Consider the following 26721-nt stretch of genomic DNA (forward strand, 5'->3'; position numbering starts at 1 on the left):
ACCCTCTGTAAATATTAGTACCGTCTCTGGACCATCTGTAAATATTAGTACTGTCTCTGGACCCTCTGTAAATATTAGTACCGTCTCTGGACTCTCTGTAAATATTAGTACCGTCTCTGGACCCTCTGTAAATATTAGTACCGTCTCTGGACCCTCTGTAAATATTAGTACCGTCTCTGGACTCTCTGTAAATATTAGTACCGTCTCTGGACCCTCTGTAAATATTAGTACCGTCTCTGGACCCTCTGTAAATATTAGTACCGTCTCTGGACCCTCTGTAAATATTAGTACCGTCTCTGGACCCTCTGTAAATATTAGTACCGTCTCTGGACCCTCTGTAAATAGCAGTACCGTCTCTGGACCATCTGTAAATATTAGTACCGTCTCTGGACCCTCTGTAAATATTAGTACCGTCTCTGGACTCTCTGTAAATATTAGTACCGTCTCTGGACCCTCTGTAAATATTAGTACCGTCTCTGGACTCTCTGTAAATATTAGTACCGTCTCTGGACCATCTGTAAATATTAGTACCGTCTCTGGACCATCTGTAAATATTAGTACCGTCTCTGGACCCTCTGTAAATATTAGTACCGTCTCTGCACCCTCTGTAAATATTAGTACCGTCTCTGGACCCTCTGTAAATATTAGTACTGTCTCTGGACCCTCTGTAAATATTAGTACCGTCTCTGGACCCTCTGTAAATATTAGTACCATCTCTGGACCTCCTGTAAATATTAGTACTGTCTCTGGACCATCTGTAAATATTAGTACCGTCTCTGGACCCTCTGTAAATATTAGTACCGTCTCTGGACCCTCTGTAAATATTAGTACCGTCTCTAGACCCTCTGTAAATATTAGTACCATCTCTGGACCCTGTGTAAATATTAGTACTGTCTCTGGACCCTCTGTTAATACTAGTACTGTCTCTGGACCTTCTGTAATATTAGTACCGTCTCCTGACCCTCTGTTAATATTAGTACCGTCTCTGGACCCTCTGTAAATATTAGTACCGTCTCTGGACCCTCTGTAAATATTGGTACCATTTCTGGATCCTCTGTAAATATTAGTACCGTCTCTGGACCATCTGTAAATATTAGTACCGTCTCTGGACCCTCTGTAAATATTAGTACCGTCTCTGGACCCTCTGTAAATATTAGTACCTTCTCTGGACCCTCTGTAAATATTAATACCATCTCTGGATCCTCTGTAAATATTAGTACTGTCTCTGGACCCTCTGTTAATATTAGTACCGTCTCTGGACCTTCTGTAAATATTAGTACCGTCTCTGGACCCTCTGTAAATATTAGTACCGTCTCTGGACCTTCTGTAAATATTAGTACCGTCTCTGGACCCTCTGTAAATATTATTACCGTCTCTGGACCTTCTGAAAATATTAGTACCATCTCTGGACCCTCTGCAAATATTAGTACCGTCTCTGGACCCTCTGTAAATATTAGTACCATCTCTGGACCCTCTGTAAATATTAGTACCATCTCTGGACCCTCTGTAAATATTAGTACCGTCTCTGGACCCTCTGTAAATATTAGTACCGTCTCTGGACCTTCTGAAAATATTAGTACCGTCTCTGGACCCTCTGTAAATATTAGTACTGTCTCTGGACCCTCTGTAAATATTAGTACCATCTCTGGACCCTCTGTAAATATTAGTACCGTCTCTGGACCCTCTGCAAATATTAGTACCATCTCTGGACCCTCTGTAAATATTAGTACCATCTCTGGACCCTCTGTAAATATTAGTACTGTCTCTGGACCCTCTGTAAATATTAGTACCATCTCTGGACCCTCTGTAAATATTAGTACCATCTCTGGACCCTCTGTAAATATTAGTACCGTCTCTGGACCCTCTGCAAATATTAGTACCATCTCTGGACCCTCTGTAAATATTAGTACCGTCTCTGGACCCTCTGTAAATATTAGTACCATCTCTGGACCCTCTGTAAATATTAGTACCGTCTCTGGACCCTCTGTAAATATTAGTACCATCTCTGGACCCTCTGTAAATATTAGTACCGTCTCTGGACCCTCTGCAAATATTAGTACCGTCTCTGGACCATCTGTAAATATTAGTACCGTCACTGGACCTTCTGAAAATATTAGTACCGTCTCTGGACCCTCTGTAAATATTAGTACCGTCTCTGGACCCTCTGTAAATATTAGTACCGTCTCTGGACCCTCTGTAAATATTAGTACCATCTCTGGATCCTCTGTAAATATTAGTACCGTCTCTGGACCCTCTGTAAATATTATTACCGTCTCTGGACCCTCTGTAAATATTAGTACCGTCTCTGGATCCTCTGTAAATATTAGTACCGTCTCTGGACCCTCTGTAAATATTAGTACCGTCTCTGGACCCTCTGTAAATATTAGTACCGTCTCTGCACCCTCTGTAAATATTAGTCCCGTCTCTGGACCCTCTGTAAATATTAGTACCGTCTCTGGACCCTCTGTAAATATTAGTACCGTCTCTGGACCATCTGTAAATATTAGTACCGTCTCTGGATCCTCTGTAAATATTAGTACCGTCTCTGGACCCTCTGTAAATATTAGTACCGTCTCTGGACCCTCTGTAAATATTAGTACCGTCTCTGGACCCTCTGTAAATATTAGTACCGTCTCTGGACCTTCTGAAAATATTAGTACCGTCTCTGGACCATCTGTAATTATTAGTACCGTCTCTGGATCCTCTGTAAATATTAGTCCCGTCTCTGGACCCTCTGTAAATATTAGTACCGTCTCTGGACCCTATGTTAATATTAGTACTGTCTCTGGATCCACTGTAAATATTAGTACCGTCTCTGGACCCTCTGTAAATATTAGTCCCGTCTCTGGACCCTCTGTAAATATTAGTACCGTCTCTGGACCCTCTGTAAATATTAGTCCCGTCTCTGGACCCTCTGTAAATATTAGTACCGTCTCTGGACCCTCTGTAAATATTAGTACCGTCTCTGGACTCTTTGTAAATATTAGTACCGTCTCTGGACCCACTGTAAATATTAGTACCATCTCTGGACCCTCTGTAAATATTAGTACCGTCTCTGGACCCTCTGTAAATATTAGTACTGTCTCTGGACCCTCTGTAAATATTAGTACCGTCTCTGGACCCTCTGTAAATATTAGTACCGTCTCTGGAGCTTCTGTAAATATAGTACCGTCTCTGGACCCTCTGTAAATATTAGTACCGTCTCTGGACCCTCTGTAAATATTAGTACCGTCTCTGGACCTTCTGTAATTATTAGTTCCGTCTCTGGACCCTCTGTAAATATTAGTACCGTCTCTGGACCCTCTGTAAATATTAGTACCGTCTCTGGACCTTCTGTAAATATTAGTACCGTCTCTGGATCCTCTGTAAATATTAGTACCGTCTCTGGACCCTCTGTAAATATTAGTACCGTCTCTGCACCCTCTGTAAATATTAGTACCGTCTCTGGACCCTCTGTAAATATTAGTACTGTCTCTGGACACTCTGTAAATATTAGTACCGTCTCTGGACCCTCTGTAAATATTAGTACCATCTCTGGACCTCCTGTAAATATTAGTACTGTCTCTGGACCATCTGTAAATATTAGTACCGTCTCTGGACCCTCTGTAAATATTAGTACCGTCTCTGGACCCTCTGTAAATATTAGTACCGTCTCTGGACCCTCTGTAAATATTAGTACCATCTCTGGACCCTCTGTAAATATTAGTACCGTCTCTGGACCCTCTGTAAATATTAGTACTGTCTCTGGACCCTCTGTTAATACTAGTACTGTCTCTGGACCTTCTGTAATATTAGTACCGTCTCCTGACCCTCTGTTAATATTAGTACCGTCTCTGGACCCTCTGTAAATATTAGTACCGTCTCTGGACCCTCTGTAAATATTGGTACCATCTCTGGATCCTCTGTAAATATTAGTACCGTCTCTGGACCATCTGTAAATATTAGTACCGTCTCTGGACCCTCTGTAAATATTAGTACCGTCTCTGGACCCTCTGTAAATATTAGTACCTTCTCTGGACCCTCTGTAAATATTAATACCATCTCTGGATCCTCTGTAAATATTACTACTGTCTCTGGACCCTCTGTTAATATTAGTACCGTCTCTGGAACTTCTGTAAATATTAGTACCGTCTCTGGACCCTCTGTAAATATTAGTACCGTCTCTGGACCTTCTGTAAATATTAGTACCGTCTCTGGACCCTCTGTAAATATTAGTACCGTCTCTGGACCTTCTGAAAATATTAGTACCGTCTCTGGACCCTCTGTAAATATTAGTACCATCTCTGGACCCTCTGTAAATATTAGTACTGTCTCTGGACCCTCTGTAAATATTAGTACCATCTCTGGACCCTCTGTAAATATTAGTACTGTCTCTGGACCCTCTGTAAATATTAGTACTGTCTCTGGACCCTCTGTAAATATTAGTACCGTCTCTGGACCCTCTGTAAATATTAGTACCGTCTCTGGACCTTCTGTAAATATTAGTACCGTCTCTGGACTCTCTGTAAATATTAGTACCGTCTCTGGACCCTCTGTAAATATTAGTACCGTCTCTGGACCATCTGTAAATATTAGTACCGTCACTGGACCTTCTGAAAATATTAATACCGTCTCTGGACCCTCTGTAAATATTAGTACCGTCTCTGGACCCTCTGTAAATATTAGTACCGTCTCTGGATCCTCTGTAAATATTAGTACCGTCTCTGGACCCTCTGTAAATATTATTACCGTCTCTGGACCCTCTGTAAATATTAGTACCGTCTCTGGATCCTCTGTAAATATTAGTACCGTCTCTGGACCCTCTGTAAATATTAGTACCGTCTCTGGACCCTCTGTAAATATTAGTACCGTCTCTGCACCCTCTGTAAATATTAGTACCGTCTCTGGACCCTCTGTAAATATTAGTACCGTCTCTGGACCCTCTGTAAATATTAGTACCGTCTCTGGACCCTCTGTAAATATTAGTACCGTCTCTGGACCATCTGTAAATATTAGTACCGTCTCTGGATCCTCTGTAAATATTAGTACCGTCTCTGGATCCTCTGTAAATATTAGTACCGTCTCTGGACCCTCTGTAAATATTAGTACCGTCTCTGGACCCTCTGTAAATATTAGTACCGTCTCTGGACCCTCTGTAAATATTAGTACCGTCTCTGGACCCTCTGTAAATATTAGTACCGTCTCTGGACCCTCTGTAAATATTAGTACCATCTCTGGACCCTCTGTAAATATTAGTACTGTCTCTGGACCCTCTGTAAATATTAGTACCGTCTCTGGACCCTCTGTAAATATTAGTACCGTCTCTGGACTCTCTGTAAATATTAGTACTGTCTCTGGACCCTCTGTAAATATTAGTACCGTCTCTGGACCCTCTGTAAATATTAGTACCGTCTCTGGACCCTCTGTAAATATTAGTACCGTCTCTGGACCCTCTGTAAATATTAGTACCGTCTCTGGACCTTCTGAAAATATTCGTACCGTCTCTGGACCATCTGTAAATATTAGTACCGTCTCTGGACCCTCTGTAAATATTAGTACCGTCTCTGGACTCTCTGTAAATATTAGTACCGTCTCTGGACCCTCTGTAAATATCAGTTCCTTCTCTGGACCCTCTGTAAATATTAGTACCGTCTCTGGACTCTCTGTAAATATTAGTACCGTCTCTGGACCCTCTGTAAATATTAGTACCGTCTCTGGACCTTCTGTAAATATTAGTACCGTCTCTGGACCCTCTGTAAATATTAGTACCGTCTCTGGACCCTCTGTAAATATTAGTACCGTCTCTGGACCCTCTGTAAATATTCGTACCGTCTCTGGACCCTCTGTAAATATTAGTACCGTCTCTGGACCCTCTGTAAATATTAGTACCGTCTCTGGACTCTCTGTAAATATTAGTACCGTCTCTGGACCCTCTGTAAATATCAGTTCCTTCTCTGGACCCTCTGTAAATATTAGTACCGTCTCTGGACTCTCTGTAAATATTAGTACCGTCTCTGGACCCTCTGTAAATATTAGTACCGTCTCTGGACCTTCTGTAAATATTAGTACCGTCTCTGGACCCTCTGTAAATATTAGTACCGTCTCTGGACCCTCTGTAAATATTCGTACCATCTCTGGACCCTCTGTAAATATTAGTACCGTCTCTGGACCCTCTGCAAATATTAGTACCATCTCTGGACCCTCTGTAAATATTAGTCCCGTCTCTGGACCATCTGTAAATATTAGTCCCGTCTCTGGACCATCTGTAAATATTAGTACCGTCTCTGGACCCTCTGTAAATATTAGTACCATCTCTGGATCCTCTGTAAATATTAGTACCGTCTCTGGACCCTCTGTAAATATTAGTACCGTCTCTGGATCCTCTGTAAATATTAGTACCGTCTCTGGACCCTCTGTAAATATTAGTACCGTCTCTGGACCCTCTGTAAATATTAGTACCGTCTCTGGACCCTCTGTAAATATTAGTACCGTCTCTGGACCCTCTGTAAATATTAGTACCGTCTCTGGACCCTCTGTAAATATTAGTACCGTCTCTGGACCCTCTGTAAATATTAGTACCGTCTCTGGACCCTCTGTAAATATTAGTACCGTCTCTGGACCATCTGTAAATATTAGTACCGTCTCTGGATCCTCTGTAAATATTAGTACCGTCTCTGGATCCTCTGTAAATATTAGTACCGTCTCTGGACCCTCTGTAAATATTAGTACCGTCTCTGGACCCTCTGTAAATATTAGTACCGTCTCTGGACCCTCTGTAAATATTAGTACCGTCTCTGGACCCTCTGTAAATATTAGTACCGTCTCTGCACCCTCTGTAAATATTAGTACCGTCTCTGGACCCTCTGTAAATATTAGTACCGTCTCTGGACCCTCTGTAAATATTAGTACCGTCTCTGGACCCTCTGTAAATATTAGTACCGTCTCTGGACCATCTGTAAATATTAGTACCGTCTCTGGATCCTCTGTAAATATTAGTACCGTCTCTGGATCCTCTGTAAATATTAGTACCGTCTCTGGACCCTCTGTAAATATTAGTACCGTCTCTGGACCCTCTGTAAATATTAGTACCGTCTCTGGACCCTCTGTAAATATTAGTACCGTCTCTGGACCCTCTGTAAATATTAGTACCGTCTCTGGACCCTCTGTAAATATTAGTACCATCTCTGGACCCTCTGTAAATATTAGTACTGTCTCTGGACCCTCTGTAAATATTATTACCGTCTCTGGACCCTCTGTAAATATTAGTACCGTCTCTGGACTCTCTGTAAATATTAGTACTGTCTCTGGACCCTCTGTAAATATTAGTACCGTCTCTGGACCCTCTGTAAATATTAGTACCGTCTCTGGACCCTCTGTAAATATTAGTACCGTCTCTGGACCCTCTGTAAATATTAGTACCGTCTCTGGACCTTCTGAAAATATTCGTACCGTCTCTGGACCATCTGTAAATATTAGTACCGTCTCTGGACCCTCTGTAAATATTAGTACCGTCTCTGGACCCTCTGTAAATATTAGTACCGTCTCTGGACCCTCTGTAAATATTAGTACCGTCTCTGGACCCTCTGTAAATATTAGTACCGTCTCTGGACTCTCTGTAAATATTAGTACCGTCTCTGGACCCTCTGTAAATATCAGTTCCTTCTCTGGACCCTCTGTAAATATTAGTACCGTCTCTGGACTCTCTGTAAATATTAGTACCGTCTCTGGACCCTCTGTAAATATTAGTACCGTCTCTGGACCCTCTGTAAATATTAGTACCGTCTCTGCACCCTCTGTAAATATTAGTACCGTCTCTGGACCCTCTGTAAATATTAGTACCGTCTCTGGACCCTCTGTAAATAGCAGTACCGTCTCTGGACCATCTGTAAATATTAGTACCGTCTCTGGACCCTCTGTAAATATTAGTACCGTCTCTGGACTCTCTGTAAATATTAGTACCGTCTCTGGACCCTCTGTAAATATTAGTACCGTCTCTGGACTCTCTGTAAATATTAGTACCGTCTCTGGACCATCTGTAAATATTAGTACCGTCTCTGGACCATCTGTAAATATTAGTACCGTCTCTGGACCCTCTGTAAATATTAGTACCGTCTCTGCACCCTCTGTAAATATTAGTACCGTCTCTGGACCCTCTGTAAATATTAGTACTGTCTCTGGACCCTCTGTAAATATTAGTACCGTCTCTGGACCCTCTGTAAATATTAGTACCATCTCTGGACCTCCTGTAAATATTAGTACCGTCTCTGGACCCTCTGTAAATATTAGTACCGTCTCTGGACCATCTGTAAATATTAGTACCGTCTCTGGACCCTCTGTAAATATTAGTACCGTCTCTGGACCCTCTGTAAATATTAGTACAGTCTCTGGACCCTCTGTAAATATTAGTACCATCTCTGGACCCTGTGTAAATAGTAGTACTGTCTCTGGACCCTCTGTTAATACTAGTACTGTCTCTGGACCTTCTGTAATATTAGTACCGTCTCCTGACCCTCTGTTAATATTAGTACCGTCTCTGGACCCTCTGTAAATATTAGTACCGTCTCTGGACCATCTGTAAATATTAGTACCGTCTCTGGACCCTCTGTAAATATTAGTACCTTCTCTGGACCCTCTGTAAATATTAATACCATCTCTGGATCCTCTGTAAATATTAGTACTGTCTCTGGACCCTCTGTTAATATTAGTACCGTCTCTGGACCTTCTGTAAATATTAGTACCGTCTCTGGACCCTCTGTAAATATTAGTACCGTCTCTGGACCTTCTGTAAATATTAGTACCGTCTCTGGACCCTCTGTAAATATTAGTACCGTCTCTGGACCCTCTGTAAATATTAGTACCATCTCTGGACCCTCTGTAAATATTAGTACCGTCTCTGGACCCTCTGTAAATATTAGTACCGTCTCTGGACCTTCTGAAAATATTAGTACCGTCTCTGGACCCTCTGTAAATATTAGTACCGTCTCTGGACCCTCTGTAAATATTAGTACCATCTCTGGATCCTCTGTAAATATTAGTACCGTCTCTGGACCCTCTGTAAATATTATTACCGTCTCTGGACCCTCTGTAAATATTAGTACCGTCTCTGGATCCTCTGTAAATATTAGTACCATCTCTGGACCCTCTGTAAATATTAGTACCGTCTCTGGACCCTCTGTAAATATTAGTACCGTCTCTGTACCCTCTGTAAATATTAGTACCGTCTCTGGACCCTCTGTAAATATTAGTACCGTCTCTGGACCCTCTGTAAATATTAGTACCGTCTCTGGACCATCTGTAAATATTAGTACCGTCTCTGGATCCTCTGTAAATATTAGTACCGTCTCCGGATCCTCTGTAAATATTAGTACCGTCTCTGGACCCTCTGTAAATATTAGTACCGTCTCTGGACCCTCTGTAAATATTAGTACCGTCTCTGGACCCTCTGTAAATATTAGTACCGTCTCTGGACCCTCTGTAAATATTAGTACCGTCTCTGGACCTTCTGAAAATATTAGTACCGTCTCTGGACCCTCTGTAAATATTAGTACTGTCTCTGGACACTCTGTAAATATTAGTACCGTCTCTGGACCCTCTGTAAATATTAGTACCGTCTCTGGACTCTCTGTAAATATTAGTACTGTCTCTGGACCCTCTGTAAATATTAGTACCGTCTCTGGACCCTCTGTAAATATTAGTACCGTCTCTGGACCCTCTGTAAATATTAGTACCGTCTCTGCACCCTCTGTAAATATTAGTACCGTCTCTGGACTCTCTGTAAATATTAGTACTGTCTCTGGACCCTCTGTAAATATTAGTACCGTCTCTGGACCCTCTGTAAATATTAGTACCGTCTCTGGACCTTCTGAAAATATTAGTACCGTCTCTGGACCATCTGTAAATATTAGTACTGTCTCTGGACCCTCTGTAAATATTAGTACCGTCTCTGGACCCTCTGTAAATATTAGTACCGTCTCTGGACCCTCTGTAAATATTAGTACCGTCTCTGGACCCTCTGTAAATATTAGTACCGTCTCTGGATCCTCTGTAAATATTAGTACCGTCTCTGGACCCTCTGTAAATATTAGTACCGTCTCTGGACTCTCTGTAAATATTAGTACCGTCTCTGGACCCTCTGTAAATATTAGTACCGTCTCTGGACCCTCTGTAAATATTAGTACCGTCTCTGGACCCTCTGTAAATATTAGTACCGTCTCTGGACTCTCTGTAAATATTAGTACCGTCTCTGGACCCTCTGTAAATATTAGTACCGTCTCTGGACTCTCTGTAAATATTAGTACCGTCTCTGGACCATCTGTAAATATTAGTACCGTCTCTGGACCATCTGTAAATATTAGTACCGTCTCTGGACTCTCTGTAAATATTAGTACCGTCTCTGGACCCTCTGTAAATATTAGTACCGTCTCTGGATCCTCTGTAAATATTAGTACTGTCTCTGGACCCTCTGTAAATATTAGTACCGTCTCTGGACCCTCTGTAAATATTAGTACCGTCTCTGGACCCTCTGTAAATATTAGTACCGTCTCTGGACCCTCTGTAAATATTAGTACCATCTCTGGACCCTCTGTAAATATTAGTACCGTCTCTGGACCCTCTGTAAATAGTAGTACCGTCTCTGGACCATCTGTAAATATTAGTACCGTCTCTGGACCCTCTGTAAATATTAGTACCGTCTCTGGACTCTCTGTAAATATTAGTACCGTCTCTGGACCCTCTGTAAATATTAGTACCGTCTCTGGACTCTCTGTAAATATTAGTACCGTCTCTGGACCATCTGTAAATATTAGTACCGTCTCTGGACCATCTGTAAATATTAGTACCGTCTCTGGACCCTCTGTAAATATTAGTACCGTCTCTGGATCCTCTGTAAATATTAGTACCGTCTCTGGACCTTCTGTAAATATTAGTACCGTCTCTGGACCCTCTGTAAATATTAGTACCGTCTCAAGACCATCTGTAAATATTAGTACCGTCTCTGGACCCTCTGTAAATATTAGTACCGTCTCAAGACCATCTGTAAATATTAGTACCGTCTCTGGACCCTCTGTAAATATTAGTACCGTCTCTGGACCTTCTGTAAATATTAGTACCGTCTCTGGACCCTCTGTAAATATTAGTACCGTCTCTGGACCCTCTGTAAATATTAGTACCGTCTCTGGACCCTCTGTAAATATTAGTACTGTCTCTGGACCCTCTGTAAATATTAGTACTGTCTCTGGACCCTCTGTAAATATTAGTACCATCTCTGGACCCTCTGTAAATATTAGTACCGTCTCTGGACCCTCTGTAAATATTAGTACCGTCTCTGGACCATCTGTAAATATTAGTACCGTCTCTGGACCCTCTGTAAATATTAGTACCGTTTATGGGCCTGCTGGGTAAAGTAGCAGAGTGGTTATGTTACTGGACTAATAATCCCGCCACGGCAGCTGGGGAATTTAAATTCAATTAATTAAATAAAAAAATCTGGACTGAAAAGCTGGTCTCAGTAATGAAATGACCGGATTCTCGTAAAAACCCATCTGGTTCACTAATGTCCTTTCGGGAAGGAAACCTGCCGTCCTTACCCGGTCTGGCCGATATGTGACTCCAGACCCACAGCAATGTGGTTGATTCTGAAATGGCGAAGCAAGCCACTCAGTTGTAAAGTCTCGCTAAAGAAAGTCATAATAAGAATAAAACCAGACACGACAAAGGCAAACCAAGCCCAGTCGACCCTCCAAAGTCCTCCTCACTAACATCTGGGGACTTGTGCCAAAATTGGGAGAGCTGTCCCACAGACTAGTCAAGCAACAGCCTGACATAGCCATACTCACAGAATCATACCTTTCAGCCAACGTCCCAGACTCTTCATCACCATCCCTGGGTATGTCCTGTCCCACCGGCAGGACAGACCCACCAGAGGTGGCGGTACAGTGATATACAGTCAGGAGGGAGTGGCCCTGGGAGTCCTCAACATTGACTCTGGACCCCATGAAATCTCATGGCATCAGGTCAAACATGGGAAAGGAAACCTCCTGCTGATTATCACCTACCGTCCTCCCTCAGCTGATGAATCAGTCCTCCTCCATGTTGAACACCACTTGGAGGAAGCACTGAGGGTAGCAAGGGCACAGAATGTACTCTGGGTGGGGGACTTCAATGTCCATCACCAAGAGTGGCTCGGTAGCACCACGACTGACCGAGCTGGCCGAGTCCTGAAAGACATAGCTGCCAGACTGGGCCTGCAGCAGGTCGTGAGCGAACCAACACGAGGGAAAAACTTACTTGACCTCGTCCTCACCAATCCACGTGTCGCAGATGCATCTGTCCATGACAGTATTGGTAGGAGTGACCACCGCACAGTCCTCGTGGAGACAAAGTCCCGTCTTCGCACGAAGGAGACCGTCCAACATGTTGTGTGGCACTACCACCGTGCTAAATGGGATCGCCACCAAGAGAGAGTCCAACCATCTCCCCTTGACATTCAATGGCATTACCATCGCCGAATCCCCCACCAACATTTTGAGGTTCACCATTGACCAGAAACTTAACTGGGCCAGCCATATACAATACTGTGGCTGCAAGAGCAGGTCAGAGGCTGGGTATTCTGTGGCAAGTGACTCACCTCCTGACTCCCCAAAGCCTTTCCACCATCTACAAGGCACAAGTCAGGAGTGTGATGGAATACTCTCCACTTGCCTGGATGAGTGCAGCTCCAACAACACTCAAGAACTAATGTGGCAGGGGGATGGGAACCGATGCAGGAAGTCAGTGGGAAATAAAATGGTGACAGAAACAAAAGGCAGTAAGGGAGAGTGTACAGAACATGACCGGACAGATGGTCTGAGAAAGCAGGGCAAAGACCAAGGGAAGTCTAGATTAAACTGCATTTATTTCAATGCAAGAATTCTGATGGGCATGGCAGATGAACTCAGGGCATGGATGGGTACATGGGACTGGGATGTTATAGCTATTACTGAAACATGGATAAGGGAGGGGCAGGACTGGCAGCTCAATGTTCCAGGGTACAGATGCTATAGGAAAGATAGAGCAGGAGGTAAGAGAGGAGGGGGAGTTGCGTTCTTGATTAGGGAGAACATCACGGCAGTAGTGAGAGGGGATATATCCGAGGGTTCGCCCACTGAGTCTATATGGGTAGAACTGAAAAATAAGAAGGGAGAGATCACTTTGATAGGATTGTACTACAGACCCCCAAATAGTCAACGGGAAATTGAGGAGCAAATATGTAAGGAGATTACAGACTGCTGCAAGAAAAATAGGGTGGTAATAGTAGGGGACTTTAACTTTCCCAACATTGACTGGGACAGCCATAGCATTAGGGGCTTGGATGGAGAGAAATTTGTTGAGTGTATTCAGGAGGAATTTCTCATTCAGTATGTGGATGGCCTGACTAGAGAGGGGGCAAAACTTGACCTCCTCTTGGGAAATAGGGAAGGGCAGGTGACAGAAGTGTTGGTGAGGGATCACTTTGGGACAAGTGATCATAATTCCATTAGTTTTAAGATAGCGATGGAGAAGGATAGGTCTGGCCCAAAAGTTAAAATTCTAAATTGGGGAAAGGCCAATTTTGATGGTATTAGACAGGAACTTTCAGAAGTTGATTGGGAGAGTCTGTTGGCAGGCAAAGGGACGTCTGGTAAGTGGGAGGCTTTCAAAAGTGTGTTAACCAGGGTTCAGGGTAAGCACATTCCTTATAAAGTGAAGGGCAAGGCTGGTAGAAGTAGGGAACCTTGGATGACTCGGGAGATTGAGGCACTAGTCAAAAAGAAGAAGGAGGCATATGACATGCATAGGCAGCTGGGATCAAGTGGATCCCTTGAAGAGTATAGAGATTGCCGGAGTAGAGTTAAGAGAGAAATCAGGAGGGCAAAAAGGGGACATGAGATTGCTTTGGCCGATCAGGCAAAGGTGAATCCAAAGAGCTTCTACAAATACATAAAGGGCAAAAGGGTAACTAGGGAGAGAGTAGGGCCTCTTAAGGATCAACAAGGTCATCTATGTGCGGAACCACAAGAAATGGGTGAGATCCTGAATGAATATTTCACATCGGTATTTACGGTTGAGAAAGGCATGGATGTTAGGGAACTTGGGGAAATAAATAGTGATGTCTTGAGGAGTGTACATATTACAGAGAGGGAGGTGCTGGAAGTCTTAACGCGCATCAAGGTAGATAAATCTCCGGGACATGATGAAATGTATCCCAGGACGTTATGGGAGGTTAGGGAGGAAATTGTGGGTCCCCTAGCAGAGATATTTGAATCATCCACCGCTACAGGTGAGGTGCCTGAAGATTGGAGGGTAGCAAATGTTGTGCCTTTGTTTAAGAAGGGCGGCAGGGAAAAGCCTGGGAACTACAGACCAGTGAGCCTGACATCTGTAGTGGGTAAGTTGTTAGAGGGTATTCTGAGGGACAGGATCTACAGGCATTTGGAGAGGCAGGGACTAATTAGGAACAGTCAGCATGGTTTTGTGAGAGGAAAATCATGTCTCACGAATTTGATTGAGTTTTTTGAAGGGGTAACCAAGAAGATAGATGAGGGCTGTGCAGTAGACGTGGTCTACATGGACTTCAGCAAAGCATTTGACAAGGTACCGCATGGTAGGTTGTTACATAAGGTTAAATCTCATGGGATCCAAGGTGAGGTAGCCAATTGGATACAAAATTGGCTTGACGACAGAAGACAGAGGGTGGTTGTAGAGGGTTGTTTTTCAAACTGGATGCCTGTGTCCAGCGGTGTGCCTCAGGGATCGGTGCTGGGTCCGCTGTTATTTGTTATTTATATTAATGATTTGGATGAGAATTTAGGAGGCATGGTTAGTAAGTTTGCAGATGACACCAAGATTGGTGGCATTGTGGACAGTGAAGAAGGTTATCTGGGATTGCAACGGGATCTTGATCAATTGGGCCAGTGGGCCGATGAATGGCAGATGGAGTTTAATTTAGATAAATGTGAGGTGATGCATTTTGGTAGATCGAATCGGGCCAGGACCTACTCCGTTAATGGTAGGGCGTTGGGGAGAGTTATAGAACAAAGAGATCTAGGAGTACAGATTCATAGCTCCTTGAAAGTGGAGTCACAGGTGGATAGGGTGGTGAAGAAGGCATTCGGCATGCTTGGTTTCATTGGTCAGAACATTGAATGCAGGAGTTGGGATGTCTTGTTGAAGTTGTACAGGGCATTGGTGAGGCCACACTTGGAGTACTGTGTACAGTTCTGGTCACCCTATTATAGAAAGGATATTATTAAACTAGAAAGAGTGCAGAAAAGATTTACTCGGATGCTACCGGGACTTGATGGTTTGACTTCCAGGGAGAGGTTAGACAGACTGGGACTTTTTTCCCTGGAGAGTAGGAGGTTAAGGGGTGATCTTATAGAAGTCTATAAAATAATGAGGGGCATAGATAAGGTCGATAGTCAAAATCTTTTCCCAAAGGTAGGGGAGTCTATAACGAGAGGGCATAGATTTAAGGTGAGAGGGGAGAGATACAAAAGGGTCCAGAGGGGCAATTTTTTCACTCAAAGGGTGGTGAGTGTCTGGAACGAGCTGCCAGAGGCAGTAGTAGAGGCGGGTACAATTTTGTCTTTTAAAAAGCATTTGGACAGTTACATGGGTAAGATGGGTATAGAGGGATATGGGCCAAGTGCAGGCAATTGGGACTAGCTTAGAGGTATAAACTGGGCGACATGGACATGTTGGGCCGAAGGGCCTGTTTCCATGTTGTAACTTCTATGATTCTATGATAAGAAGCTCAACACCATCCAGGACAAAGCAGCCCGCTTGATTGGCACCCCATCCACCACCCTAAACATTCACTCCCTTCACCACCGGCGCACAGTGGCTGCAGTGTGTACCATCCACAGGATGCACTGCAGCAACTCGCCAAGGCTTCTTCGACAGCACCTCCCAAACCCACGACCTCCACCACCCGACTTGGAAATATATCGCCGTTCCTTCATCATCACTGGGTCAAAATCCTGGAACTCCTACCTGACAGCACTGTGAGAGAACCTTCACCACACGGACTGCAGCTGTTCAAGAACATAAGAACATAAGAACTAGGAGCAGGAGTAGGCCAATCGACCCCTCGAGCCTGCTCCGCCATTCAATAAGATCATGGCTGATCTGATCCCAACCTCAAATCTAAATTCATGTCCAATTTCCTGCCCGCTCCCCATAACCCCTAATTCCCTTTACTTCTAGGAAACTGTCTATTTCTGTTTTAAATTTATTTAATGATGTAGCTTCCACAGCTTCCTGGGGCAGCAAATTCCACAGACCTACCACCCTCTGAGTGAAGAAGTTTCTCCTCATCTCAGTTTTGAAGGAGCAGCCCCTTATTCTAAGATTATGCCCCCTAGTTCTAGTTTCACCCATCTTTGGGAACATCCTTACTGCATCTACCCGATCGAGCCCCTTCACAATCTTATATGTTTCAATAAGATCGCCTCTCATTCTTCTGAACTCCAATGAGTAGAGTCCCAATCTACTCAACCTCTCCTCATATGTCCGCCCCCTCATCCCCGGGATTAACCGAGTGAACCTTCTTTGTACTGCCTCGAGAGCAAGTATGTCTTTTCTTAAGTATGGACACCAAAACTGTATGCAGTATTCCAGGTGCGGTCTCACCAATACCTTATATAACTGCAGCAATACCTCCCTGTTTTTATATTCTATCCCCCTAGCAATAAAAGCCAACATTCCATTGGCTTTCTTGATCACCTGCTGCACCTGCATACTAACTTTTTGATTTTCTTGCACTAGGACCCCCAGATCCCTTTGTACTGCAGTACTTTCCAGTTTCTCGCCATTAAGATAATAACTTGCTCTCTGATTTTTCCTGCCAAAGTGCATAACCTCACATTTTCCAATATTGTATTGCATCTGCCAAATCTCCGCCCACTCACCCAGCCTGTCTATATCCCCTTGTAGGTTTTTTATGTCCTCCTCACTCTCCACTTTCCCTCCCATCTTTGTATCATCTGCAAACTTTGATATGTTACACTCGGTCCCCTCCTCCAAATCGTTAATATAGATTGTAAAGAGTTGGGGACCCAGCACCGACCCCTGCGGAACACCACTGGCTACTGGTTGCCAGTCTGAGAATGAACCATTTATCCCAACTCTCTGCTTCCTGTTAGATAACCAATCCTCCACCCATGCCAGAATATTACCCTCAATCCAGTGATTCTTTATCTTGAGCTCACCACCACCTTCTCAAGGGCAATTCGGGATGGGCAATAAATGCCGGCCTTGTCAGTGGCGCCCAGATTCCATGAATGAATTTTTAAAAATTAGTACGATCTCTGGCTCCCCAGTCAATATTTGTACCATCTGGATCCGCTGCATCTTTGGATCCCCCTTTAAAATTTAATGCTGTCTCTGGATTCCCAGTAAATATACGTACTATCTCTGAGTTCGCTGTAATATTGGTACCACCTCTGGATCCCCTGTAAATATTAGTACCATCTCTGGACTCTCTGTAAATATTAGTACCGTCTCTGGACCCTCTGTAAATATTAGTACCGTCTCTGGACTCTCTGTAAATATTAGTACCGTCTCTAGACCCTCTGTAAATATTAGTACCGTCTCTGGACCCTCTGTAAATATTAGTACCGTCTCTGGACCCTCTGTAAATATTAGTACCGTCTCTGGACCCTCTGTAAATATTAGTACCGTCTCTGGATCCTCTGTAAATATTAGTACCGTCTCTGGACCCTCTGTAAATATTAGTACCGTCTCTAGACTCTCTGTAAATATTAGTACCGTCTCTGGATCCTCTGTAAATATTAGTACCGTCTCTGGACCCTCTGTAAATATTAGTACCGTCTCTAGACCCTCTGTAAATATTAGTACCGTCTCTGGACCCGCTGTAAATATTAGTACCGTCTCTGGACCCTCTGTAAATATTAGTACCGTCTCTGGACCCTCTGTAAATATTAGTACCGTCTCTGGACCCTCTGTAAATATTAGTACTGTCTCTGGACCCTCTGTAAATATTAGTACCGTCTCTGGACCCTCTGTAAATATTAGTACCGTCTCTGGACCATCTGTAAATATTAGTACCGTCTCTGGACCCTCTGTAAATATTAGTACCGTCTCTGGACCCTCTGTAAATATTAGTACCGTCTCTGGACCCTCTGTAAATATTAGTACCGTCTCTGGACCATCTGTAAATATTAGTACCGTCTCTGGACCCTCTGTAAATATTAGTACTGTCTCTGGATCCTCTGTAAATATTAGTACCGTCTCTGGGCCCTCTGTAAATATTAGTACTGTCTCTGGATCCACTGTAAATATTAGTACCGTCTCTGGATCCTCTGTAAATATTAGTACCGTCTCTGGATCCTCTGTAAATATTAGTACCGTCTCTGGACCCTCTGTAAATATTAGTACCGTCTCTGGACCCTCTGTAAATATTAGTACCGTCTCTGGACCCTCTGTAAATATTAGTACCGTCTCTAGACCCTCTGTAAATATTAGTACCGTCTCTGGACCCTCTGTAAATATTAGTACCGTCTCTGGACCCTCTGTAAATAATAGTACCGTCTCTGGACCCTCTGTAAATATTCGTACCCTCTCTGGACCCTCTGTAAATATTAGTACCGTCTCTGGACCCTCTGTAAATAATAGTACTGTCTCTGGACCCTCTGTAAATATTCGTACCCTCTCTGGACCATCTGTAAATATTCGTACCCTCTCTGGACCCTCTGTAAATATTAGTACCGTCTCTGGATCCTCTGTAAATATTAGTACCATCTCTGGACCCTCTGTAAATATTAGTACCCTCTCTGGATCCCCTGTAAATATTAGTACCATCTCTGGACTCTCTGTAAATATTAGTACCATCTCTGGATCCCCTGTAAATATTCGTACCCTCTCTGGATCCTCTGTAAATATTAGTACCGTCTCTGGACCCTCTGTAAATATTAGTACCCTCTCTGGATCCCCTGTAAATATTAGTACCCTCTCTGGATCCCCTGTAAATATTAGTACCGTCTCTGGATCCCCTGTAAATAATAGTACCGTTTATGTATCCCCTGTAAACTTTGCTACCATCTCTGGATCCCCTGTAAATTCTGTCACACCCCTCGGACCCTGTACGAACAGGTGCCAGTTCAGGGACCCATTGTAAATTAAACCTCAGTCCCAGAAGACCGCCGTCAATATTTCCCATCGCTGTACCCCCTGCAAATATATCTCCCCGCGGGTACCCCCTCTCATTCTTAAACTACATTTAGAAACTTACCAGCAACTCGAACAGCAGCGAGTGTGGGACAGAGAGTGACAAGAACAGTAAACAGTGAAACCGGGGGTATAGAATTAATAGCAGGATATAGAGACTTACCAGCAACTCGAACTGCAGCGAGGAATGGGAGAGTAAATTACAAGAACAGTAATAAAATGAAATATGATTTCAAGATTTAGTAGCTGAATAGAGATACTTAACAGGAACTCGGGCAGCAGCGACTATGGGACAGTAAATGGGAAGAGCAGTAATACATCGAGTTACATCGTGTCCACAGTACAGAAACAGGCCATTCGGCCCAACTTGTCTGTGCCGGCGTTTATGGTCCAGACATGCCTCCTCCCTTCCGACTCAATCTACCCCAATCAGCATATCCTTCTATTCCTTTCTCCCTCATGTGTTTATCCAGCTTCCCTTTAAATGCATCTATGACACAAAGGCATCATTTGACCGAGTGTGGCACCAAGGAGCCCCAGTAAAATTGAAGTCAATGGGTATGACTCCAGTGGCTGGAGTCATACCTAGCAAAAATGAAGATGGTAGTGGTTGTTGGAGGCCAATCATCTCAGCCCCAGGACATTGCTGCTGGAGTTCCTCAGGGCAGTGTCCGAGGCCCAACCATCTTCAGCTGCTTCATCAATGACCTTCCCTCCATCATAAGGTCAGAAATGGGGATGTTCGCTGATGATTGCACAGTGTTCAGTTCCATTCGTAACCCCTCAGATAATGAAGCAGTCCGTGCCCGCATGCAGCAAGACCTGGACAACATCCAGGCTTGGGCTCATAAGTGGCAAGTAACATTCGCACCAGACAAGTGCCAGGCAATGACCAGCTCCAACAAGACATTCAACAGCATTACCATCGCTGAATCCCCCACCATCAACATCAATTGACCAGAAACTTAACTGGACCAGCCATATAAATACTGTGGCTACAAGAGCAGGTCAGAGGCTGGGTATTCTGCGGTGAGTGACTCACCTCCTGACTCCCCAAAGCCTTTCCACCATCTACAAGGCACAAGTCAGGAGTGCGATGGAATACTCTCCACTTGCCTGGATGAGTGCAGCTCCAACAACACTCAAGAAGCTCGACACCATCCAGGACAAAGTAGCCCACTTGATTGGCACCCCATCCACCACCCTAAACATTCACTCCCTTCACCACTGGCGCACCGTGGCTGCAGTGTGTACCATTCACAGGATGCACTGCAGCAACTCGCCAAGGCTTCTTCAACAACACCTCCCAAACCCGTGACCTCTACCACCTAGAAGGACAAGAGCAGCAGGCACATGGGAACAACACCACCTGCACGTTCCCCACCAAGTCACACACCATCCCGACTTGGAAATATATCGCCATTCCTTCATCGTCGCTGGGTCAAAATCCTGGAACTCCCTTCCTAACAGCAGTGTGGGAGAACCTTCACCACACGGACTGCAGCGGTTCAAGAAGGCGGCTCACCACCACCTTCTCGAGGGCAATTAGGGATGGGCAATAAATGCCGGCCTCGCCAGCGACACCCACATCCCATGAATGAATTTTTTAAAATGCTGTTTTCCTCCACAACTCCTTTTCGAAGTGAGTTCCACATTCTTACCACTCTTTGGGTAAAGAAGTTTCTCTTGAATTCCCTATCGGATTAATTAATGACTATCTCATATTTATGACCTCCAGTTTTTGACAGGGAATGACAAGAACAGTAAGACAGTGAAACCGGGGGTATAGAATTAATAGCTGGATATAGAGACTTACCAGTGACACCTACAGCAGCGAGGAGGGGATAGTAAATTTTTTGTATACCCATGAGCACATAAGATATCCGATCCCCGAATGATAGTGAATCATAAAATACATACAGATATTGAAACACCCAGAATGGGCTGTTATAATCGATATAATTCAAACCCATTGTTGAAATATTCCAATCTATTGCTCTCAGATTCCGATCTATTCGTTCCCTCTCTGTCGAGCCGCTGATCCCTGTTAGTGCCGGAGGTGATGCTCCCACTGACACTATGGGATAACACGTTGAAAGAAGTCGCTTATTAATAGCAGAGAGAAACTCTCCAGTGACACAATCAAGGCCCATGGAGACTGACATTAATTACACTCACTGAACAAACAGATTCAGTTAACAACTTTAAACCCAACATTTTTTATATCACAACATATATTTAACCAAATATTACACAGATGGAAAGCCCAAATCCCAGTATATTATTTTAGTAAATAATTGGAAGCACAGAAACTATGAGACCCGCAGTCTGACAGCACTGATGTGAAGGGAGAGCAGCTTCATTTACAGATTGCAGATTATTTCTAGTGAAAGTCTTTAATTTCAGAGAGTTTGTACCCACTTCTCAAGGGCTGGGTTTAGACTCAGAGATGGAAACTGAACCATTCGACTGGTCAGTATGGGGACCATTCAGCAAATATTGGTGCAATCTCCGGATACACTGTCAATATTGGTGAGCCAATGGACCCTCTTGTAAATATTGGTACAGTCTCTGGATCTATCTGCAAATAATGGCACAGTCTTTGGATTCTACTGTAAATATTCACAGTTTATGGATTTCCCTGCAAATGATCCTGCAGGCTATAATAAAGGCTTTGGATACTTCAAAAATATTGGTGCTCTTTTGGATTTCCTGACACAATGTGTGGACTGTCGAAATGTGGACACCACCGAGTAACACTGTAAATATTGAACTACTCCCACAGACCCTGTAATACTGACACAGTCTGGGGTCTCCCTGACTGTCTACAGTCCTCAGTATCACTTTATATATTGATTCACTCTCACAGACCCTGTAATACTGACCCAGTCTGGGGTCTCCCTGACTGTCTACAGTCCTCAGTATCTCTTTATATATTGATTCACTCTCACAGACCCTGTAATACTGACCCAGTCTGGGGTCTCCCTGACTGTCTACAGTCCTCAGTATCTCTTTATATATTGATTCACTCTCACAGACCCTGTAATACTGACCCAGTCTGGGGTCTCCCTGACTGTCTACAGTCCTCAGTATCTCTTTATATATTGATTCACTCTCACAGACCCCTGTAATACTGACCCAGTCTGGGGTCTCCCTGACTGTCTACAGTCCTCAGTATCTCTTTATATATTGATTCACTCTCACAGACCCTGTAATACTGAGAGTCTGGGGTCTCCCTGACTGTCTACAGTCCTCAGTATCTCTTTATATATTGATTCACTCTCACAGACCCTGTAATACTGACACAGTCTGGGGGTCTCCCTGACTGTCATCAGTCCTCAGTATCACTTTATATATTGATTCACTCTCACAGACCCTGTAATACTGAGAGTCTGGGGTCTCCCTGACTGTCTACAGTCCTCAGTATCACTTTATATATTGATTCACTCTCACAGACCCTGTAATACAGACACAGTCTGGGGTCTCCCTGACTGTCTACAGACCTCAGTATCACTTTATATATTGATTCACTCTCACAGACCCCTGTAATACTGAGAGTCTTGGGTCTCCCTGACTGTCTACAGACCTCAGTATCTCTTTATATATTGATTCACTCTCACAGACCCCTGTAATACAGACACAGTCTGGGGTCTCCCTGACTGTCTACAGACCTCAGTATCTCTTTATATATTGATTCACTCTCACAGACCCTGTAATACTGACACAGTCTGGGGTCTCCCTGACTGTCATCAGTCCTCAGTATCTCTTTATATATTGATTCACTCTCACAGACCCTGTAATACTGAGAGTCTGGGGTCTCCCTGACTGTCATCAGTCCTCAGTATCTCTTTATATATTGATTCACTCTCACAGACCCTGTAATACTGAGAGTCTGGGGTCTCCCTGACTGTCTACAGACCTCAGTATCTCTTTATATATTGATTCACTCTCACAGACCCTGTAATACTGACCCAGTCTGGGGTCTCCCTGACTGTCTACAGACCTCAGTATCTCTTTATATATTGATTCACTCTCACAGACCCTGTAATACTGACCCAGTCTGGGGTCTCCCTGACTGTCTACAGTCCTCAGTATCACTTTATATATTGATTCACTCTCACAGACCCTGTAATACTGACACAGTCTGGGGTCTCCCTGACTGTCTACAGTCCTCAGTATTACTTTATATATTGATTCACTCTCACAGACCCTGTAATACTGACCCAGTCTGGGGTCTCCCTGACTGTCTACAGTCCTCAGTATTACTTTATATATTGATTCACTCTCACAGACCCTGTAATACTGACACAACAATATCAACAACAACAATAACAACAACATGCATTTATTTAGCTCCTTGAACGTAGTAAAAGTCCCGAAGCGCTTGATAGGAGCGATTATCAGACAAAATATGACATCGAGCCACATGAGGAGATATTAGGACAGGTGACCAAAAGCTTGGTCAAAGAGGAAGTTTTTAAGGAGATTCTTAAAGGAGGAGAGAGAGGTGGAGAGGTTTAGTGAGGGAATTCCAGAGTTTAGGGCCCAGGCAGCTGAAGGCACGGCCGCCAATGGTGGAGCGATTCAAATTAGGAATGCGCAGGAGGCCAGAATTGGAGGAATGCAGAGATCTCGGAGGTTTGTATAGTAAAGGAGGTTACAGAGATAGGGTCAAATAGGACGCCAAGGTTACAAACGGTCTAGTTCAGCCTCAGAATGGGATAGGATCGGTGACCAGGGAACGGAGTTTGTTGCAGGGACCAAAGACAATGACCTCGGACTTCCCAATATTTATTTGGAGGAAACATTTGCTCGTCCTGTACTGGATGTCAGACAAGCAGTGTTACAAATGAGAGACAGTGGATGGGTCGAGGGAGGTGGTGGTGAGGTAGAGCTGGGTGTCGTCAGGGTACATGTGGAATCTGACGTTGTGTTTTAAGATGATGTCACCGAGGGGCAGAATGTAGATGAGAAATGGGAGGGGCCAAGGATAGATCCTTGGGGGACTCCAGAGGTAACGGTGCGGGAGTGGGAAGAGAAGCCATTGCAGGAGATTCTCCGGCTACGACTGGATAGATTGGAATGGAACCAGGCGAGGTCAGTCCCACCCAGCTGGACGATGGAGGAGAGGCGTTGGAGGAGGGTGGGCCCAGAACAGGAAAGGCCCAGGTTCTACCCCCGGCCTTTGCTGAGTTATCTCGGGGGGAATTGTAACCCCCAAGAACGGGTGGGTTGGGGTCGGGTAGGAAGTCAAAATTGTAGAAATTTGAAGTGGGACAACGAGCTGGCTCCGAGGCCCCCACTTGCAGGTTTAACGGAGGCACATCTGGCTGCGTGCGAATAACCTGCTCGCCAGAGGCAGGTCGATCATTAGGATTGGCGGGTCAGTACTTAGCACAGTCTTTAGATGATTAGCATATGGTAGTGATGCAATTTTAAATTGAGTTCAATGGGTACGAGAATTTAACTCCTCCAGAAAGGGTCTCCCGGGAGTTGGGAAACTCGCCAGTGAAACAGAGGAGGAGGAGGAGACGGAGGAGGAGATGGAGGAGGAGCAGGAGTGGAGGAGGAGAGGGAGACGGAGGAGGAGGAGATGGAGGAAGAGGAGGATAAGACGGAGGAGGAGGAGGAGCAGGAGCAGGAGGAGGAGGAGAAGTGGAGGAGGAGAGAGAGACGGAGGAGGAGGAGACGGAGGAAGAGGAGGATGAGACAGAGGAGGAGGAGGAGCAGGAGCAGGAGGACAGGGAGGAGGAGGAGGAGACGGAGGAGGAGAAGGGAGGAGGAGGAGCAGGAGTTATAGGAGGACAAGGAGGAGGAGGAGAAGGGAGAGGAGGAGGATAAGCAATATGAAGATGGGGCACCCATCGTCAGACCAGCCGTGTATTTTGCTGCCCGGGATGCCAGGGAAGCCCTCATATCTCAAAGGTTCTCTTATTCAGAGTGAGAAATAAAGAGACATTGAAACACTCCTGCCGGCTCCCACCACCACCAACGACTCCAGCACCCACCCCCCCACCCCATCTTTGCACAAAATAGTCCTTCAACTGCGCACGCACCGATTGCACATCCTCCCATTGGGTCATGGATTGGCATTCATCATGAAGCAAATGAAAGTGTGACTTCATACTCGAGACACGACAATGGGCAAGAGGCAAAAGTGATGATAATCAATAAATATAAAAAAGGGAACGTCACAACATAACATTTCTTTAACCACCCATGGGCACACTCTTGGTGAACTACAATTGCTCGACTTGTGCTTCCATGTGGTGCGTCCCCCATGGCTTCAGCAGAGAGAGAGGCAGGCTGCTCAGATCCCTGCCCTGACTGCTGAGATTCTCTCGGCCTATGATCTCTGAGTTTTCGAGACCGTGAGGGCCCCGCCAAAAAGCTGCTCCACCTGCCCCCGTGTAGGGGCAGACTCGGCTGCATTGTGGGTATTGGTTGTGGGGTGCGGAGGAGGGGACAGGTGAGATGTGGGAGTGTTTTGAGTGGAGGCCCCATTCCCACTTTCACCATCATCCCTCACCAGGGCCATCACCACATCATTCCCACCACTCTGCTGGACAGCAGCTTGGTGCAGATCAGTGCCGCACTGTAAGGCCACGGATAAGGTATCTGTCATCCTGTTGAAAATGGCAGACATCTCCAGCACAGCGGTGGCCTCAGAGACTCATTTGAGAGCTGTGCTTGAAGCCCCATGGAGGCGGCCACTCTCTCCATTGCAGACATTCTCGCAATTACCTGGGACAACACTCCTCTAGTGTTTGAGTAGGACTCCTACACCCCTCCTCTATTGTGGAGAGTGTGTGTGGCACATTTTCCAGTACCTCACAAAGCTGCCGCTGTACCTCAATCATTCTCATTATCAACCATGGCCCCTGGGGTTCAGCATATCTGTCCACCTGGGCAGAGCTGTCCTCTGATGTGGACTCTCCACAGATGCCCCTGCCACCAGTATCTGCTCACTTGTGAGTGGTGAATCACCAGGTGACAACCCAACTGACTGTGTACGAGGGCCCACCGAGGTGCCAGTATCAGTGTCAGTGTGTGGCTGTATGTCCTGTGACGGTGCACCCCCAGAAGGAATGAGCTCCTCCCAGGAATCAATGACATCCATCTCCACACATTCTTCTTGTGCGAGTGAAGGCTCCGGAAGAAAGCAATATGATTAATCCTGGCAAAGTAACAATCCTTCCAAGCACCAGACTCAGTTCCATTGGAGTCCAGCCATTGATGAAAAGTAATAAGGTAAGCATGTGCGCCAGAGATATATTAAGTCCTGTCACCAGGCATCAGAGGGATCCAAAACTCTCCATCTCCCAATATCTTATCTCAATGCCCTCCTCCTTCACATCAGAGATCTCGATGATTTGTAGAGGACCACAGCCAATCCTCAACCTCTCCCATGCGTTTAGCGCTCTGTCCGAGAAAGGGCGAAAGAACAGACGTGTAAGTGTCTGAAGTTCATGTAAACAGCTGATGGGTGCAGTGCATTGGGAGAGGTTTACTATCAGACGGATATATCAGGGGGTG

At 44.7% G+C, this 26721-nt stretch overlaps 1 protein-coding gene across 1 annotated transcript in view; it reads right to left on the bottom strand.

Annotated features, from left to right (window-relative positions):
* The window catches only part of LOC137308309 (probable G-protein coupled receptor 139), a 64460-nt gene extending 38543 nt beyond the window's left edge, over window positions 1-25917 (bottom strand). The window contains exons 1-2 of the mRNA XM_067977110.1: window positions 25830-25917; window positions 21002-21262 (exon numbers count right to left, since the gene is read on the bottom strand). Coding sequence (XP_067833211.1) covers window positions 21002-21262; window positions 25830-25917 — 349 coding nt within the window. The remainder of the gene's footprint in view (window positions 1-21001; window positions 21263-25829) is intronic.
* Between the last annotated feature and the right edge of the window lie 804 nt (window positions 25918-26721).

Source organism: Heptranchias perlo, unplaced genomic scaffold, assembly GCF_035084215.1.
Source record: "Heptranchias perlo isolate sHepPer1 unplaced genomic scaffold, sHepPer1.hap1 HAP1_SCAFFOLD_128, whole genome shotgun sequence".
NCBI lineage: Eukaryota > Metazoa > Chordata > Chondrichthyes > Hexanchiformes > Hexanchidae > Heptranchias > Heptranchias perlo.